General features: G+C 44.3%; 1 protein-coding gene across 1 annotated transcript in view; it reads right to left on the bottom strand.

The window, feature by feature from the left end:
* FOXJ2 (forkhead box J2) overlaps positions 1–20396 on the bottom strand; it is a 190945-nt gene that overhangs the window by 5755 nt on the left and 164794 nt on the right. The window contains exons 9-10 of the mRNA XM_069243016.1: positions 14558–14773; positions 2376–2483 (exon numbers count right to left, since the gene is read on the bottom strand). Coding sequence (XP_069099117.1) covers positions 2376–2483; positions 14558–14773 — 324 coding nt within the window. The remainder of the gene's footprint in view (positions 1–2375; positions 2484–14557; positions 14774–20396) is intronic.

Genomic DNA, 20396 nt, shown 5'->3' on the forward strand with positions numbered 1-20396 from the left:
AACTTGTTCCCATCAGTACTCTGTCAGTGCCATAGGACATCAGTATTAGTCCCACCCGTACCCTAGGGATGAGCCAACTCAAACTTCCCCCAGCAGTACCCAAGGACATCACAGGTGAACGCTTCCTCCTAGCTGTTCTTTTGGAGTACAGCATTCTGAAACTCCTCACAGTATTACTCTGCTGTGCTTCCTTCCAGCTGTACCTGAAGACACTGGCAGTCTCAACTTCCTTCCAGCTGTACTTTAGGACACCCTTGGCGAGCCTCTTCACAGTACCCTTGTACTTCATTGCGCTAAGCTTCCCAACTGAAGAATGCGAGTGTCCTAGAACATCAAAGGTTTGCGCTTTCTCCCACCACAATAGAGGGGTGAATTTTACTTTTCTGTTCTTTGTGTTCCTGCACTTTCGGGGTGGTGTATTGTACCTTGCAAGGTTTCTATGTTATGTTGAGCGTGGAGCTGGCATTTACACCTGCTCCAGAGTACGGTGGACATTAATTGCAGATGCTACACTGTAGGTGGTCTGGGCTCCTGGAGTGTGAGCAGCCTCAACCGAACTCTTGCATCAAACTTTATCCATAAACATTTTTCAATATCAAGTCACTTATTACAGGTGCCACCGTTCAACATGGTTAAAGCTGCACACCCACAATAAGTTGGAGGTAGTTATTTTGAGTCAAGATAGAGATGTGCTGTATCCTTTACCCTAACTGTTTCCACAACCACAAAGAAGCAAAAGACAGACAAGACAAAGTAGTTATGTGTATCAGCAATTTCAATAGCCTTCCTCGGGAGGGGAAGCTGGCAAGCAATATGGACTCTGCGTGAGCAATGATATACATCAGAAATGTTTCCAAGGTATGTTTGTTCTTCTAATGGATCCCACAATCCTTATATGAAAATGTACCCACACAACCTTGAAAGAGGGCCAAACGGTGCATGCATATATGAAATCATACCGTAAGGCTTCGAAGCACCACTACTCCAAACTGGGACCAAGGCCTGCCTTGCCTTACTGTCATCCAGACAGTAGAGCTTAGTAAAATTCTTCAGAGGCCTAGGTCACGGAGCATGGCACTTAAAGACAGAAGACAAAGATATGATGTGTAGTAATGTTTCCAGTAGCCTTCCTCAAGAAAGTAATCTGGAGAGCAAAAAGGACTCTGCCCTGATATCCATCTGAAAGCAGCGTGTCCAAGGTACACTAGTGCATTGTGCTGGTCCAAAAAACATCGCTATGTCAAGTGAAAATGTGTGCTTGTTGAACAGCGATGGTGCCATGCCTGGAAATCCTCTAAATTAAATCTTTCATGGGCACAGACTTTGGCAGCACAGGAACCAATGTCAGAGCGTGTCGATCATCTGGAAACCACATAGTTGAGTGGGGTGCTATGGCTTGTGATGCCTCAAGGGGGAAGACTAGGCCATCAAAACCACAGCCAAAGCAGTCAATGTTGCAGCAAAAGCCAAAGTTTTCAGTGTGTAGAATCATTTGGAGTCCCAACATGGCCTCTTTGTGAGGCACTGACTTATACACGTACTCCAGAGGGAGTATAACCTCTGCTGGAAAGAGCTGAAGCTCTTGTGCCTCAGATAAGCAATCCAGTTCATAAGCATGCCCCAAGAACCTTTTATGTTAATTAGGCAATTGGAGAAAATGAGTTTTTTTTTGTTGTTGTATCAAGTATGACTGTATGGGGAGCTTCAAGAGTGCGACTTGGAAGACTTGTTCAATTTCTTTCTCACTGCTGCTCCCTGATGGCCTTACGATGCATCAAATCACAGTACAATGCATTTTGTAACAGGCCTATGCACCAGAGGCAATACTTGCATAAACCAGCCATAAACACCTGCTTACAAAGTTTAAAGACTGATGACTTTGGGGGAGACCTTGTGAAGGTTTGTTAAAGGAAATTCTCCCCAAGAGATAAAAATGACTTGGAAACTATCAGAGGATCCATATTTTGTGTCGGGTGAGGTGCAGAAATTGGCAACTGATGTCCCTCGTTGAACATAACTACTTCCAAAGTGCCTTGTCTTGGGTATGTTATTGCATGAGCCACATCGAATAGTTCCACCAGCGATTTATCACTGAGAAAAAATATTCCATCTTCAATCTGACACCCTGAAAGGGGAAGGTGGGGTTTATAGTAGGGATCTGTATAAGTTAATAGCTGGAATGGTGATTTACAGTAGTGTTGGATAGCTCCAAAAGCACGAACTTCCAAAGTGTCCTGTCAGCCTCTGCCCCATCTGTTTTACATTAGGCACTTCATTTGAACACCTCCACCCACGCCATGTCAGTGCTACAGGCCACGAAATGTGAGCTTGCATGTCCCCAAGAAACACCAATCTCCTGTATTCTCTATACTCACCTTGTGGACTGTATGTTGGTGAGGTTTGGATGGGGTAGCCAGGCAGCACGGTGTAGGACGGCTGACCACAGGGGATGGCAGACGCTGGTGAATGTCCGTAGGATGTGACTGCAAGACAAGGACATCACAAAACCGTGTTTACAAATGCGCCCATATAGTACATTACTCCAGGGACCACACACCACATTACTAATCTGACAAGAGGACAGAGAATGTGCTCAACCTAGGCAAAGTGAGTTTAAAAATAAGTTACATATTATAATGACTAATTTGGAAGTTTAACATTCTTTGTGTACAACACCTTCTAGTAATTTAATCTAGAATAGCCTTTGACTGCTCGTGTGCATCAACATAAGAATGTCTGCATCTAGATCCTAATAATCTTGAAAGTAGCCCATGTTCTTGTGCATATTAACAGCACGCTCATATTGCTTGCTAAGCAATAATTCAATTTATTACTACCCCTTGTGGAGAATGAGTCTGATGAATCGGAATCCACTTCAGAAAGATGTTACTAATCTGAAACAATAGTTTCACAATTTAATATTGGTTTAAAGTAACCACTTTGGGGGGCACATCAGAAAGCAACTCAAGAGGAACGTCAGTCTCTCTCTCTCTCTCTCTTGTTTTTCTTCAAAGAAGCTTTTTCGAGTCACAAGATCGAGTGACTCCTCCTCTCGGTGAATGCCAACTCTTTTGGGGTAACACGGACACCAGCTACAAACAAACCCCCTCCACTCTCCTAGCCCCACACCCCAAATGCTCCTTCATGTAGTACTGTAGTTCATTGTTGTCACGTTGTTTGTCTTGGTGATCACTGGTCTGTCGAAAATGAGATAAAGAAATGCCACAAGTGGCAAAAGTATAGCGATGAGCTCCAGGTAACTGATGTGGCGTCGCTGTCCTGGCATCCAGGGTACCAGAACAGTCATACAGTTAAGATCTGTTCTTCACCCTTTCAGTGAGGCTTCCGTGGGAACGGTCACCTGGAGTAATGGGGTCAGGAATTGCCAGGCTAACAACAAGCTTCTTTTTTTCCACCACAGGACAGTGCCCTGATTTCTAGGCACTACCAACACCAGATCTTTCCATTAACACTCTCTTTGTAACAATTGCATCGCTAATTACTCATGCAACAGATTCATGTGTAATTCTTCATACAGCACTGTGCCTATGCATGATGCCACCATCCCCAATAGTTTCATTACTGTCCTCAGAGGGACAGAACATGACAACTAAAAAAAGAAGTAGCCATTAACCCTCTCTTGATTTGGGTAGGTTTTTCCCAGTACAGAGTTTAAGAAAGCTCCAAGAAAAGGTTGGATCTGCTTAGGCATTAAATGCGACTTTTTGGAACAGACAGTGAAACCTAGCCTGTGTATAACATACAATGTAATTTGAGTGTGTGCTGAGCACTGATGTTGGTTGCTACTCTTAGCCAATCTTCTAGGTAAGAAAGCACAAGTATTGTATTATCAGTGATGTACGTACGTATTGCCATCATGTCCCTTTCTCACTTACATGTGACAGGAACATAATACGCTCTTTTAAGGGACTGTTTATGTAATTGTTGACAAGTCTGCCGTGTTATCAGTTATTTAGGAACATACCTGCGTCAGGGATCCTACATGATCAGTATAAATACACCTCACACAGACAAGGTCATTAAACGGGTTCCTTCCAGATGCCATCTATGTTGCACGTCACCTTGCTGCAGAACTCAGCCTTTGTGTCTTCACGGAGTCTGATCTAGAGACCTCATTCCAAGGTAACGGGGTGGGGTACTCCTCATTGACATGGTACTAGCAGATTAGGATTTTTAACACCTAGATCTCATTAGGGTAGAGATTAAGCATTCTTTGCTTAAAATGTCATCTTACAATATGGTGGGGGGTTTCATATTCACAACTTAATTCACGATTTTGCTTTTATTATTGCTCATTATCCTAATCATTGCAATTCATGCATTTTACCGAAGATTGCAGTCCTTACAAAATATACATTTCAAACTGCATCTCCTTCATTGCCTGTGTGTGTATGAGACTGATTGTCAACGTGAGAAAAGGGTAACTTCCGTTTCACCACGACTTCCCTGAGAGGTCTCAGCTAGAGTCCATACATAAGGCTGCCAGAAATCCCCTTTACTGTCAGAGTTCGCTGAGGTACTGCTAGTGAGCCGGGAGGGTTGGGCCGATAGTTGTTGCTCGTTGTAGGAGTCACTCAGTCACCAAGAACATAAGTGTTGTCACCCCTAAACCAGCAGTCTTGCTTAGGAGCTAGAGTCCAACTACGACAGTGTCATCCACTTAACACACAGCAAAAGTATCAAAGTGTGCTGAATTTCTGAGGTCATGGAAGCTTCTGTCATTCATGTCTAGAGTCACCCCATAATATCCTTCGTGGAGCAGCTGGATGAGGCCATGTAGGGTGGAAATCTTGAAGTGCTCCAACAGGATCTGGGATCGGACAGAGTTCCATGCTTCTTTGGGGGGGGGGGGGGAGGGGGAATAAAGAGGTGGAGGAAGTAGACTGCTTGATCCAGATGGGTGGATACCATTTATGGGTTGCTTTAGTCAGAAGCACTTGAACTTCGTCCTTCAATAGTTGTAGGTGGTCTTAACTCATTGCATAGTGGTGTGGAGGCATGTATGGTGTTGGGGTGTGGAACTGCAATACCTCGGTTGCACTGGTGATAGCACCTATCTGTTAGAGGTTAATTCTTGCCAAAGTATCACAGGAAGAGCTTTGATCATCCTGTTATGCAATTTTGGGAGAGGGGAGAGAGGGATTCACCGCTTAGAGATATAATCGTTTCTATTGCTGCAACCTCTCCGCTTGCCACAATCACTGCAGTTGTGTTGCCTTTTTTGAATGAAATGGATCCTAGCATTTCCTGAAAAGATTGCTGCTACTCCGGATACCCCTGCCTATGAGTAATGGTTGATTCTTTGGGGTCTTCCCATACCTGCTGAATATGGAAGGCAGACCTAGGAGTTTGGGTCTGCAGAACCCATCACTTTGGCAGCATCTGATGATGACACTGATGTTCACTGGTGTCAGTGGAGTCCAGGCAGCACCTGATCATTACACTGAAGATTACCTTCTGTTCTGCATCCATTTCCAGCCCCCGTTTGCAGTAAGCATCATCAACTCCTCGGTCTCCTCCCAGTGAAACTGAGACAGCAGCCCAACCAGTCCAATCAAACTGGCGATCCTGCAATGTGTGGCTGCCCCCCTAGCCAATCGTTCAATTGCTGCATACATTATCTTGCTCTCAATTAGAGCATCCTCTGTTGCCTGCGTCAAGGCCCTTTTCCTTCTATTATATACCACTTGAGAGCCTGGTCGAAACTGCCCTCTGATGTGACCAGGGTATTCTGGGGCCACCTTATTTTTCTGGACCTATGGTGTGACAGCTCAAAGCTTGCCTTCATCTTTGGTACACTTCATTTGTTTTTTTTTTTAAGCATGACGACATACTTGACTGACGTCTCTGTTCTACAGTGGGTTTCAACTAAGAAATTACAATTTTGCACCATATTTAGGTTTACTTTGTAGTGCTACATAGCCCTTTTTAGAATTGCATGGTAGGCAGGGTTGTCATCCAGTGAAGAGGCTTTCACAGTACAGGGTTCAAGTTTGTCGGGGGAGGTGAAATCTACAGGTCATTATTTCAATTGTCATCCTATTACCCAGGTGTGGCATGGTTATGTTATGGATCCTGAGGTTTGTAAGGTCTCCCATCGTCACAGTCAGAATGTTCTGAATGGAAAGAGGACTATGTTGACTAAGGAAGTAGCGTTGTACGAGACAGAACTGTTGTAAGACTGAGGTCGTGCAGGTCATGCTGCTGGTGTGAGATCTAAGGGTTGGAGCTTGTGGTGGCGAGCCAGTGGCCTTGTACCAACCATTCTTGGGGATTGGAAAGGTTTTAGACTCTTCTGAAAACTAGTCTCAAATGTGAGCCTTCTTTTCTTAATCACCTGAAGCAAGTCAAGCTGATATTGGGTGGTGGTTGAGCTAAGATTTTCTCAGTTGAGGTGTGGATGAAAATCTCTTGTGCTAAATGACTTCAGACTTCAGCAAACTCACCAGTAAGTGCAGCTTCACCAGAATTCAGTTACAGATTTGAGACTGTTTCGGCACGGAGTGCAGTGTTGGTTTCGACATACCAGGCCTGTATGTATTTGACCAACCAGCATGCTATACACGCTTTACAGAGAGCATGCCCCTTGTGTAGTTTGGAAAATGAGACATACTGCTGTGTCTTACTAAGGGTTTTGTTCTGCCAATGTAATACATAAGGGCTCTCTTAACATCTAATGTATGTAGACCACATTCTGCAATTGATTCTGGGCATGGAAAGAAAACTGGGAGTTTGATGGTTTGATTACAGAAAACTGGGAGTTTGATGGTTTGATTACAGAAAACTGGGAGTTTGATGGTTTGATTAAGGTGAAAGCTAGAGACCACCATAGGATAGAATCTTGGGTTTGTCCTGAGGACTACTTTATAATTGTGAACGTGGACAAAAAATAAAAATAAAAAAAAAGATTCTTCTAGGGCAAGAGCCTGAAACTCATATACATGCCTTATGGAAGAGACAGCTATTATGACCGCTGCTTTCCAGAAAGGGAACTGCGAAACAAACGTGCCGTGGTTCAAAAGGTGCACCCATAAGCCTTGTAAGAACAATGTTTATGTTCGCACAGGAACAGATGGGACCCGTGGAGTGTTAACCTTTTTGAGCCCCTCTATGAAGGCCTTGATTACATGGACCCTGAAAAGTGAAGTGTGTGCTCCGTTTTGAAGGTAAGCCTCGACAGCAGCTAAGTGAAATCTGACAGACGTATAAGCTAGACGTGACTTTTGCAAGTGAAGAAGATAATGACTTGAACTGCTGGTCTAAGACGATTAATATGTCTAAGAAGACCGTGCACAAACCGATTCCATTAGGCAGGCTCTGGTGGTAGGCCTTCACAAGTCTTAAAGGATGCTCATATACACTCTACAAGTAAACAGAGACATCCAAACTATAGGACTTCAGGAGCCAAATTACAAAATTGAGTTGTCGGGGTTGGGATGTCTTAGTGTTCCATGGTTTTGTGAGAAGATCCGCCTGACTGGGCAGATTCTCATGGGGCACAATAGACAGGTCGAAGAGTTGAACCAGGGCAGTCTGGCCACGTTAGGGGATACTAGGATGAGAGCAAAGGGCGTCTGCTTAAGCCTTCAAACCACAAGATGAAGTGGGAGACGCAGAAAAGCACAGGCAAATATTTCTGATCAGTTCATCCATTGTACATTGGATATAAACTGGGGGTGTTGGAACCTGGAGGTAAAGTCTGGGGATTTTGCATTTTTGGCAGTGGCAAAGAGGTCTTTGGGGGGAAAATGGGAGAAATATAGGAGTATGTGTTAGGGGTGGCGTTCCCACTCGTGTCCCTGTTGCTGCATCCTGTTGAGGTCTGCAAAATCTTTGTTCATTCTGTATTATATGAGCAGATAAACTATGATGGATTGCTCACTGCCAAATGCTCTGGGCTAATTGAGAGAACTGGAGAGAGTGCATCCTGCCTGCATTTGGAGGTAGAACACAGCAGCTATGTTGTCTGTCGAAGAAAAACAACATGTAACCTTCCGATCAAACACTAGATAACCAAAGTGTACAGAGCTGTGTATCTACAGCCGAACACGCCATCGAACATTATGCTCGCAGCTGCATGAAAAGAGATTCATGTGAAAACTGGCATAAAAGTAAAAAGTTTAATAAGCATGCTTTTTGTGAAATGGTGTAAATAGTTTCAGTAACATTTTAGCTTATTTATTTAAAAATATTAGCATTTGAAAAAGGTATTTTGGCTTGAAAGGGTGAACAGTTTTATATACTGGCCGTTTACAACTGCGATGTGTGTGTGTGTGTGTGTGTGTGTGTGTGTGTGTGTGTGTGTGTGGGAAGAAGGGCCTCAGAGGCATGAAGAACGAAGTTGAAAACGGAGAGAAAAAAACAAAAAAAAAATTTGCGACAGTAAAACCACAATTGTACCATTTTAAAAATACAATTGGTATTAAAACTAAATTAAATAGTTATCAGAATAACTAAATTACTTTTACTTTGAAACGCATTATTAATTTTTAAATATTTTTATTCAATTACAATGTAATTGTACAACTGCATTAATTTTATGTATGTGTCTGCTGCTTCAGGAATATTTTTAAAAAAGTTTTTGTTTTAAGGCACAAACCTTTTCATTTTTTATTTATTTCCGGGGGGGTGGGTAAAAATCCCCAGCCCTTATTACACAGTGGCAATAGCTTTCCTTCAGCATCACAATCCCTGATACTTCCTTCCTGGTGATTATGAAATCAGAGCTCCGCTTTCAGGACTGTTTTCAGTGGCTAGAAGCATTCGTGGTCATAAGACTTTAGTTCCCCACTGGAGTGCGCCACGTTCACTTCACCCATGCCTCCAAATTAGCTGCAGCCATACTGCCACATCATGCCTTCTGCTTCAATAAGGAGACAGTCTGGTGACTAGCCGTCATGGGATGCAGCAGCTGATCCTCTGCCAGAACCAGGTCCGTTTCCTCCTCCACAGCCTGCTCCGTCTCCACCTCCTACAGCACCAAAGGCCCAGAAGGCCTTCCCACTACCACCAGCATCACTTGCTCCTGCGAGCCCCAGATCTCGTTCATGTCATCACTTACGTCTCTACTCCAAACAATGTCAACATTGTTCAAGGCGCTCATCTGCATTGTCAAGGCTCACAGCATGAGCCCCAGTCAGGAAGGTCTCAATCCAGACACCATTGATGCCTCCCAATACTGGGAGATATTCACTGACTCTCTAAATCCCCACCTCTACGCATTTCACCTGTGGATGACATTTCTCCTTTTCAAGAAGCTTTGGTCAGGGGTGCTAACAAATTAAACATTTCGATGTCCACTCCAACACTCGGTCATCTTCGAGACCCTGCAACACGGGTCAACCTAACATCCTTTGCTATCTCTAGCTCCAGGTCTCTTAGAACATCCATTGGACCTCTTAACCCCATAATCGGTCAAGCCAGCCCCATCAAGGTTTCAGAAAAGTACCATTCTCTAGACTATGATCCGGCCTTCCCACCGCCATACATTATCATTGTAGTGGCTGCAATGAAAGAACAGGTCACTGCTTCTGCCTCCACAGTTCCACCGGACAAAGAGTTGCAAGGCTCTGAGTCAGAAGGTCTGCAGTACTGAGAATGCTTTACTAGGCAGATATGGAGGCGCTCTCTTGGAATCACTGCAACAGTTCATTGAGCTTCTCCCTAGAGACGAGAGAGAGGACTTTATTGAAATTCTCAATGAAGACCTAATTGTTTCCTATCAAGTCATTAGCGCAGCAGCGGATTTCTTTCTGCTGGTGGCGCATGAATACTGCAGTAGCGTCTCTCTCGACTTCTCTCTCAAGCCAGAATCACAACAGAGAATCCTCAATTTACCATTTTCCGGTGTAGCTCTTTGGCACTCACACCGATGATGAGATGGCGAGGATGAAGGCAGAAATGGAGACACTAAAAGCAGTTGGCTTAGAGAAACCTAAAGAGCCAAGCAAATGTTTCAGGCCATTCCACTGCCGTTTTGCTTCAGAGGGTTCAAACCCCTCGTTGGTATCAGGGTTGCCAACAAATGGGTACAAAGTCTCAACAATATCAACAAAATTACCAGCCCTAAGAGAGAAAGCAAGCTAGACGAAGATCAAGTCAGTGGCCTACTCAGGCAAGTAACCAACAGGATCAAAACTCATAATAATTTTTTACACCTCTTTTGTTACCCACTCCAGTAGGGGGAAGCATTCAACATTATCTGGCAGAATGGCAAAACATTAAGCAAGACGCCTGGGTTCTGAATATTGTTCGCAGTGGATATGGTCTCAGGTTCACCAGTCCTCTACTGTCCATTACTCCAAAACTATCCAGATTCCAACTTTCACAATCACAAGCAGGGGTCGACATCCTCTTACAGAAGCAGGCGGTGTAGCCTGTTACCCCTCACCAACGAGGAACCAGGATCTATTCCAGGTACTTTCTGGTAAAAAAAAAAAAAAGGAACAAATTCAGACCCATTCTCTATCGCAAAACGGCCAACAAGTGGATTTGGCGAGAAAAGTTTCAAATGCTGGCATTATACCAAATTTACCCTCAACTACACCAAAGGAGATTGGCTCTGCTGCATCGACCTTCAAGGAACATAATTTCATATACCAGTTGTCAGAAAGCATCGAAAGTGCTTAAGGATCGTAGTGGGGCACAACCATTATCAGTACCAAGTACTTCCATTTGGCTTGAAGTTGGCACCCTTGACCATAGATGTCCGCAGAAATGTTTTCGGGGGCTGGGGGGGATTGCGGCCGTACTAGTGCAGGCAGCGTAACACTACGGTGGCCGTAGTTTTACACTACACTGTGAGCCTGTACACCATGCTGTACCTCAATCCAGGGTGGGGCCAGTGCCCATCCATGCCAACCCTGTGGGTGCCCAGGACGTTCTTCAAATGCATGGCAATAGCTGCTGCCCATCTCCGAAGACACAAAATATTTGCTGATCAAAGTGTCCACTTTTCAGGAAGCTCAGCTTCACTACAATTGGCCTACGACCTTCTACAACGCCTGGGCCTCCATTGTCAACTAAGCTAAGTCAACCTCTGTTCCAGTGCAACTATTACAGTATCTGGGGCCCCCATTCAACACCCTCCAAGCAAGCATTGGAGGAGACATGATTATCAATCCTTTAGAAATCTTAAGCTCTCACGAAAGCCTCTACAACCGCGAGAATGGTATCCTCTCTCCTAGGTTTGATGGGCTCCTGCATCTTCTTACACCAAATGCATGTCTCCACATGAGAACCCTACAGGAACGCCTTGAGGACCAGTGGGACCAACTGACAGGACGACAGGATTCAGCTATCCCATCACACAAAACTGTCCTTGAAATGGTGGTGCTCTCCAATAAATCTGCAAGGTATACCATTCCATCAGGAGATTCCTCCACAGACCATAGTCACGGATGCCTCTCTATTAGGATGGGGAACCCACATGGACCACCTCCAAATTCAGGGCAAGTGGTCGCAGAGAGAATCAACATATAACATCAATCTCCTAGAGATGCGCACTGTCCATGTGGCGCCAAAAGCATTTCATCCATAGTTCAGCACCAACTCCCTGCTTGCTCAGATGGACAAAACAACAACAATGTACTACTTCGACAAACAGGGAGGTATGAGGTCCAGGCCCTTGTCTCACAAAGCCCAAACAATCTAGAAATGGATTCTGGCCAGAGACCTCTCATTCACTGCGACTCACCTTCCAGGTGTAAAAAAAACCTCAAATCAATTCTCTCAGCGGAATCCTGCAAGAAAACCATGAGTGGGTCTTAAACGATGACGTTGTCCGAGACATTTTTCAACGGTAGGAAACTCTGGCCATCGGCTTGTTCGCCACCGCAGAAAACAGCAAATGCCAAAGCTTCGCATTGAGGTAGTTCCATCCATGGACACTGGGGTATGCCGTATGTATCAACTAGTCTGGCAGATTTCTCTATGCTTTTCCTCGGATTCTCCTAATCCCGGCAGTCCTCATCAAGCTGTCCCACTCGAGAGCCAAGATGATACTCATAGTTCCAGGGTGGCCACATTAATGGTGGTTCATGGACATCCTTCACCGGTCCGTCCGTCCACATCTCAAGCGGCTATGCAGATCAGATCTACTGATGAAATTTGGAGGCCAGATGGTGTACCCTAATCTCTCCTCTGAGTTTGGCAGCATGGCTCCTAATCTAGTGCAGTATGGACATTTGAATGTGCCGCAAAACTGCATGGAGATTCTCAGAGAGGCGAAGTGGCCTGCCACACGCGCCGCATATGCCTTCAAATGGAAAAGATTTTACATATGATAATCTAGGAACAATGACTCATCCACTTACCAGGAAGATGTCATTCTTCCACTCTTACTCCATTTGGCACTCTCTGACTTTCAATTCCCTTCTATAAAAGGTTCATCTGGCAGCTGTTACTGCCTACAGAAAATGTTCTTCACAAACCTTTTTTCAGAATCCCTGTGATCAAGGTTTTCCTAGAGGGTTTGGAAAAAGTTTTTCCTCTCATTAGGCACCCTTTCCCTCCATGGGAGCTCAATATATAGTCCTTTCACTCCTTATGCAGGCACCCTTCGAACCCATACACAAGGCCTCTCTCCAACACCTGTCTTGCAAAACTGCTTTTCTTATGGCGATCACATCTGCCCACAGAGTTTGCGAGATCCAGGCCCTCTGTTGGCTTGAACCATACTCCAAATTTCATTCTAGCAAAGTTGTCATGCGGACTCACTGGAAAGTCCTCTCTAAGGTTGTTTCAGACTTCCATTTCAACCAGACACGCTCTTTGCCATCATTTTTTCAGAATCCCTCTACTCCAGCAGAAAGAAGCCTCCATTTCCTGGATGTGAGAAGAGTCCTAAAATTCTATTTTGAAAAGACACTGGACATCCGCAGATCGGACCAATTGTTAATCAACTATTGTCCCCTCTGTACAGGCTTAGCCACCTCTCAGCAATCCATTTTGCAATGGATAATCTCATGTATTTTATTGTGCAATCAAAAGGCTAACAAAACACTCTCTGCTATACCAAAAGCACACTCTACTAGAGGAAAAGCGGTTACTACTGCTTTGCTGTGTAATATTTCTATTCCAGAGACTTGCAAAGCAGCAACCTGCAAATCAGTTCATACATTCACTAAGCACTAGTGCCTAGATTCTGGCACTAGAGCAGATGATCAAGTAGGGCAGGCTTTCCTCAGAAACCAGTTTGTTTACATAGTTAATAATTTCTCCTCGTCTGCGCTCTGTAGGGATGGGCTTGCTATTCTATTCAGTGCTTATGACTATACACGGAAATCCCCGTAGAGAGAAAAGCGATTTCACAGAGCCTTGTGATGCAGTACAGCCTGACTTGAACCATGGCATCAGAGGAAGCTCCATACAACCACACTGGTTCCTGCCCTAGATGTTTCATTTTAATGAAGATTTTTAGGAGCTTTGCGACCTGGAGAAGGTGAGCTTCACCTCAGCCATGCATCAGCTGTTGAGGGCAACACAACCAAAGAAACATTCTGTTTTTTTTCGGAGCCTTGACACATTTGGGTTCACAAAGTACATCAAAGATGCCATGGCTTCCTCCTCTCAAAGAATTCTGCTTTGGCTGCCTCTTACAATGCACCCAGCTCCCAACTCCTTCTAAACATCATGGCATACAGTATCCAGAGCATTTGTTTCGAACGCTTCAGTAATAGGGGTCAAAAATATATCGCAAATCATGCACCATCCTGAGCTACTTCCAAAGATATGCACTATTTACATATACACTGTTTTTGCTAACCATGCATTACCGTGGACAGCTACAACAAAACCTAAATGAAACATTACCCTTAACATCAAAAGAACATATGGAAGCCATACATTTCTGAAACAGAAGTTAACGTAACCTATATATAAAAAACTGTCATAAGTAAAACACCTCAATTCATCATCAAATCCTGAAAAAGACATTGATACATTTTGAAAATTTGTTCCCGTCAACCCCAAAGCTCCATTCCCTTCTAATCAACCCGAAGGAGACGAAAATCTAAAGAGGGCTACAGTTGAGCCATCATGGTGCCCAGGTCGACATCATAAGAGGCTCATTACGAAGAGCCAACTGGCAAATTAAACATTTAGAAAGATAAAAAAGTTACTTTCTTAGACCAACACCTAAATAGCAGAAGCAAGCAAATCAGGTGAATCTTCAATGATTCACAAGTATACCCCTCTAAAAAATACGTGGGGGTAAAGAGTCTGGCAAAAATATTATAGGTCCTTGGCCTGTGTTCCCAGTCTTGATATAACTTTGTAAATGACTAATAGCAATTACCTCTCTCCCTTCCTCTTACCTTCTCTCAAATTTGTGTAGATTAGCTCAGTTAATGTTCTGACTACTAAAGTACCTGTATTAGGAACAATCAACGTCCTGAACAATTTTGTTTTTGCTTAGTTGAGTCCATATCAGTGAATGTGCATTGATAACCGCTAAGTGCTCACTCTGTGTTATGTCCATGTATTCTTTGCTAATTTGACTATTTGGAATAGTTATCTGTCCACCTCAGGCCCATACCTTGGTTGAGTCCATGCTCTGCTTTGCCAGAGTTCATGGCACAGGAGCTAGATGTTGGCGGCATGCAAGCCCCTGTTCCTGCATGGCTCTGGGTCTGGTTGGGCGCCAATCCTGTATGGTTCAGAAAGTGGTTGAGAGAGTCACACAGGTTGGCAATGTGGTGCTGGTCCAGGCTCCAATTCCTCTGCTCGGCCTGCCGCAGGCTGTCCATCAGTTCTGGAGATAGAAAAGTGAGCAAGAGGGAGATCAAACAAGGGCCCCCAAACCAGCACTTCCACACAAATTATCAGCATACCCATTAACTCTTCTTTCTTCATCTCCTTCAACCTCTTACCTACAAATATCTTCTATCCTAGTCTACGCGGACTCTCCTTCCTCCTTCACTTTCTCTTCACTTTTTGTCTTTCCCCAATTTTACTCCACTATCTCTGCTTGAACATTTTACTCCTTATGTGTATTTGAACCTTTAAATAGTACAAATAGCTCCACCTTTATTTCCTCTACTTTCAACACTTGCATCTCTTTCTCACCTTATCCCTTCAACTGCTATTCCCCTCTGTTTTTAATAGCCAGTTTCACATTTTTTCCCCTTAATCATCCACTCTGCCTTCATCTTTCATAACCACTTTTCCTTCTGCCTCCCCTCTTCTGGGGTTTTTGTCTCTGATTACAGACTAAAGGAAAACATGCACTGATTTCCTTTCCTGTTTTTTCCTCTCCTTTTTGTCTGCTTGCATTCTTTCCAACCCTCCCAGAAAGTCCAATCCGTCAACTACCATCTTTTTGTCCAAGGAGCTTAACATTTCTCTCTGGTTGACCCCAAGATCTTACAGCTCTCAGTCTGTTGCCCATCTGTTTACCACTATACGCAGCCCTTCTACTCCTTTCTTCCTTACTCTTTCACATTGTCGGTTAACCTGTTCTCTCACCAGCCTTGTCTTTTCGCTCAAAATCTGTTACAGTCAGCTCCTCATCTTTACCTTCCCCCAATATACTGACTGTGGCAGGAATATTTAACAGCTGAAGCTTCTCTTGACTTTTTCAAACAAAAGTACCTTTATTGAAATTAGGGTGGCAGACCACTCCTCCTATCAAGCTAATGTTCTTATCAGCTGCAGATTGAAAATGTCACTTACCCAGTGTACATCTGTTCGTGGCATCAGTCGCAGTAGATTCGCATGTTCTGCAATAGCTCGCCATCTGGTGTTGGGCCGGAGTGTTACAAGTTGTTTTTCTTCGAAGAAGTCTTTCGAGTCACGGGACCGAGTGACTCCTCCTTTTGTCTCCATTGCGCATGGGCGTCGACTCCATCCTCGATTGTTTTTCCCCGCAGAGGGTGAGGTAGGAGTTGAATTGTAGTAATAGTGCCCATGCAATGGAGTGACTAAGTATGCACTTATTTAAGGTTGAGATGATACATATATAAATAATTGAAGGTAACTTCCAAACTGCTACAGGCTCCCGGGGAGGCGGGTGGGCACATGCGAATCTACTGCGACTGATGCCACGAACAGATGTACACTGGGTAAGTGACATTTTCAGTTCGATGGCATCTGTCGCTGTAGATACGCATGTTCTGCAATAGACTAGTAAGCAGTTATTTCCCCAAAAGCGGTGGATCAGCCTGTAGGAGTGGAAGTAGTCTGAAATAATGTCCTTAATACAGCTTGACCTACTGTGGCTTGTTGTGCGGATAGCACGTCTACACAGTAGTGCTTGGTGAATGTGTGAGGCGTAGACCATGTGGCTGCCTTACATATTTCTTGCATTGGGATGTTTCCTAGAAAGGCCATGGTAGCACCTTTCTTTCTGGTTGAGTGTGCCCTTGGTGTAATGGGCAGCTGTCGTTTAGCTTTAAGGTAGCAGATTTGGATGCATTTAACTATCCATCTGGCTATACCTTGTTTTGAAATTGGGTTTCCTGCATGAGGTTTTTGAAATGCAATAAAGAGTTGTTTAGTCTTTCTGATGTTCTTTGTTCTGTCAATGTAATACATTAATGCTCTTTTGACATCTAATGTATGTAGTGCCCTTTCAGCTACGGTATCTGGCTGTGGAAAGAACACCGGAAGTTCCACTGTTTGATTTAGATGGAACGGTGAAATAACCTTTGGCAAAAATTTAGGATTGGTCCTTAGGACGACTTTATTTTTGTGTAGTTGTATAAAAGGTTCCTGTATAGTAAACGCCTGAATTTCGCTTACTCTTCTCAGGGAAGTAATGGCGATGAGAAATGCCACCTTCCAGGTTAGGAACTGTATGTCGCAGGAGTGCATGGGTTCAAAAGGTGGACCCATAAGTCTAGTTAGGACAACATTTAGGTTCCATGAAGGAACAGGTAGTGTTCTTGGTGGTATAATTCTCCTAAGGCCCTCCATGAATGCTTTAATGACTGGTATTTTATATAGGGAAGTTGAATAGGTAGTCTGCAGGTATGCAGATATTGCTGCAAGGTGAATCTTAATGGAAGAGAAAGCTAGGTTAGATTTTTGTAAGTGAAGCAAGTAACCCACTACATGTTCTGGAGTTGTGTGTAATGGTTGTATTTGATTAATATGGCAGTAGCAAACAAACCTCTTCCATTTACTTGCATAGCAGTGCCTGGTGGATGGCCTTCTTGCTTGTTTTATGACTTCCATACATTCTTGGGTAAGTTGTAAGTGCCCGAATTCTAGGATTTCAGGAGCCAGATTGCTAGATTCAGCGATGCTGGATCTGGGTGTCTGATCTTTTGGTTGTGCTGTGTCAACAGATCTGGCCTGTTGGGCAATTTGATGCAGGGTACCACTGATAGGTCTAGCAGCGTTGTGTACCAGGGTTGCCTTGCCCAAGTTGGTGCTATCAATATGAGTTTGAGTTTGCTTTGACTGAGTTTGTTTACCAGGTAAGGAAGGAGAGGGAGAGGAGGAAAAGCGTAAGCAAATATCCCTGACCAGTTCATCCATAGGGCATTGCCTTGGGATTGTTTGTGTGGGTATCTGGATGCGAAGTTTTGGCATTTTGCGTTCTCCCTTGTCGCAAACAAGTCTATCTGAGGTGTTCCCCAGAGTTTGAAATAAGTGTTCAGTATTTGGGGGTGAATTTCCCATTCGTGGACCTGTTGGTGATCTCGAGAGAGATTGTCTGCGAGTTGATTTTGTATCCCTGGTATAAACTGTGCAATTAGGCGAATTTGGTTGTGAATTGCCCAATGCCAAATTTTTTGTGCTAACATGCTTAACTGCGTGGAGTGCGTCCCTCCCTGCTTGTTTAGATAATACATTGTTGTCATGTTGTCTGTTTTGACGAGAATGTATTTGTGAACTATTATTGGTTGGAAAGCTTTTAGTGCTTGAAAAACTGCAAGAAGTTCTAGGTGATTGATATGCAGTTTTGTTTGATGTACGTTCCATTGTCCTTGTATGCTGTGTTGATCGAGGTGTGCTCCCCACCCTGTCATGGAAGCATCTGTTGTTATTACGTATTGTGGCACTGGGTCTTGGAAAGGCCGCCCCTTGTTTAAATTTATGTTGTTCCACCACAGAAGCGAGAGGTAAGTTTGGCGGTCTATTAACACCAGATCTAGAAGGTGACCCTGTGCTTGAGACCACTGTGATGCTAGGCATTGTTGTAAGGGCCTCATGTGCAGTCTTGCGTTTGGGACAATGGCTATGCATGATGACATCATGCCTAGGAGTTGTAATACCATCTTTGCTTGTATGTTTTGTGTTGGATACATGCGTTGTATGATGGTGTTGAAATTTTGAATTCTTTGTGGACTTGGAGTGGCTACTCCTTTTGATGTGTCTATTATGGCTCCCAGGTATTGTTGTACCTTGCGTGGCCGAATTTTGGATTTTGTGAAATTGACGGTGAACCCTAGTTTGAAGAGGGTTTGTATGATATGATTTGTGTGATTTGAGCACTCTATTAACGAATGGGCCTTGATTAGCCAGTCGTCTAGATATGGGAACACATGTATTTGCTGCCTTCTGATGTGTGCAGCGACTACCGCTAGACATTTGGTAAAGACTCTTGGTGCGGTTGTTAATCCGAAAGGCAGTACCTTGAATTGGTAATGTATTCCTTTGAATACAAACCTTAGGTATTTCCTGTGCGATGGGTGAATTGGTATATGGAAATAAGCATCCTTGAGGTCTAAAGTTGCCATGTAGTCGTGCAGCTTTAGCAATGGCAATACTTCTTGTAGTGTGACCATGTGGAAGTGGTCTGATTTGATGAAAGTGTTGACTACTCTGAGGTCTAGGATTGGTCTCAGTGTTTTGTCCTTCTTTGGTATCAGAAAGTACAGTGAGTAAACTCCTGTGTTTATTTGTGTGTTTGGCACTAATTCGATTGCATTCTTTTGCAATAGTGCCTGCACTTCTATCTCTAGGAGATTGGAATGGTGTGTTGTTAAATTTTGTGCTTTTGGTGGTATGTTTGGAGGGAACTGTAGAAATTCTATGCAGTAACCATGTTGGATAATTGCTAGAACCCAAGTGTCTGTAGTGATTTTCTCCCATGCTCTGTAATAATGACCTATTCGTCCCCCCACTGGTGTTGTGTGGAGGGGGTGAGTGACATGTGAGTCACTGTTTAGTAGTAGGGGTTTTGGGGCTTTGGAATCTTCCTCTATTTCTAGGGAATTGCCCTCCTCTATATTGTCCCCGAAAACCTCCTCTATACTGTCCTTGGTAACTGGACGGTGTGGCTTGTGAGGTGCTGGCTTGTGTGCTTTGACCCCGAAACCCCCCTCGAAAGGGCGTTTTACGGAATGAGCTGTAATTCCCTCTGCTCTGCGGGGAGTAGAGTGCGCCCATGGCTTTAGCAGTGTCCGTATCTTTTTTGAGTTTCTCAATCGCTGTGTCCACTTCTGGACCGAACAGTTCTTTTTCATTAAAAGGCATATTGAGAACTGCTTGTTGAATCTCTGGTTTAAATCCAGACGTTCGGAGCCATGCATGCCTTCTGATAGTTACAGATGTATTAATTGTCCGTGCAGCTGTATCTGCAGCGTCCATGGAGGAGCGGATCTGGTTGTTGGAGATGGCCTGTCCCTCCTCAACCACTTGTTTTGCCCTATTTTGGAAGTCTTTGGGCAGATGTTCAATGAGATGTTGCATCTCGTCCCAGTGGGCTCTGTCATAGCGCGCAAGTAGTGCCTGGGAGTTCGCGATGCGCCACTGGTTTGCAGCTTGTGCTGCGACTCTTTTACCAGCTGCATCAAACTTGCGGCTTTCTTTATCTGGGGGTGGTGCATCTCCAGATGTGTGAGAGTTGGCCCTTTTCCTAGCTGCTCCTACAACAACAGAGTCTGGTGGCAGCTGTGTTGTGATGAAAGCCGGGTCTGTAGGAGGCGGCTTATACTTTTTTTCCACCCTTGGTGTGATTGCCCTACTTTTGACCGGGTCCTTAAATATGTCTTTTGCGTGCCGGAGCATACCAGGGAGCATAGGCAGGCTTTGGTAGGAGCTGTGGGTGGAGGAGAGTGTGTTGAACAAGAAATCATCCTCGACCTGTTCTGAGTGGAGGCTTACGTTGTGAAATTGTGCTGCTCTAGCCACCACCTGAGAGTACGCGGTGCTGTCTTCTGGTGGAGATGGTTTTGTAGGGTATGCCTCTGGGCTGTTATCTGACACTGGGGCGTCGTATAGGTCCCATGCGTCCTGGTCTTGGTCACCCTGGCTCATGGTGGTGTGAGCTGGGGAGTGTGATGGCGTTTGTGCTGGTGAAACGTTAATCACGTGCGGAGGAGAGGGTGGTGGTGTAACTCTTTTCACCACTTTTGGTTGTGGTGCTTGTTCCGTCTGGAACTCCAACCTTCTCTTTCTCCTAATGGGGGGAAGGGTGCTTATTT

Source organism: Pleurodeles waltl, chromosome 7 (genome assembly GCF_031143425.1).
Source record: "Pleurodeles waltl isolate 20211129_DDA chromosome 7, aPleWal1.hap1.20221129, whole genome shotgun sequence".
Taxonomy (NCBI): Eukaryota; Metazoa; Chordata; class Amphibia; order Caudata; family Salamandridae; genus Pleurodeles; species Pleurodeles waltl.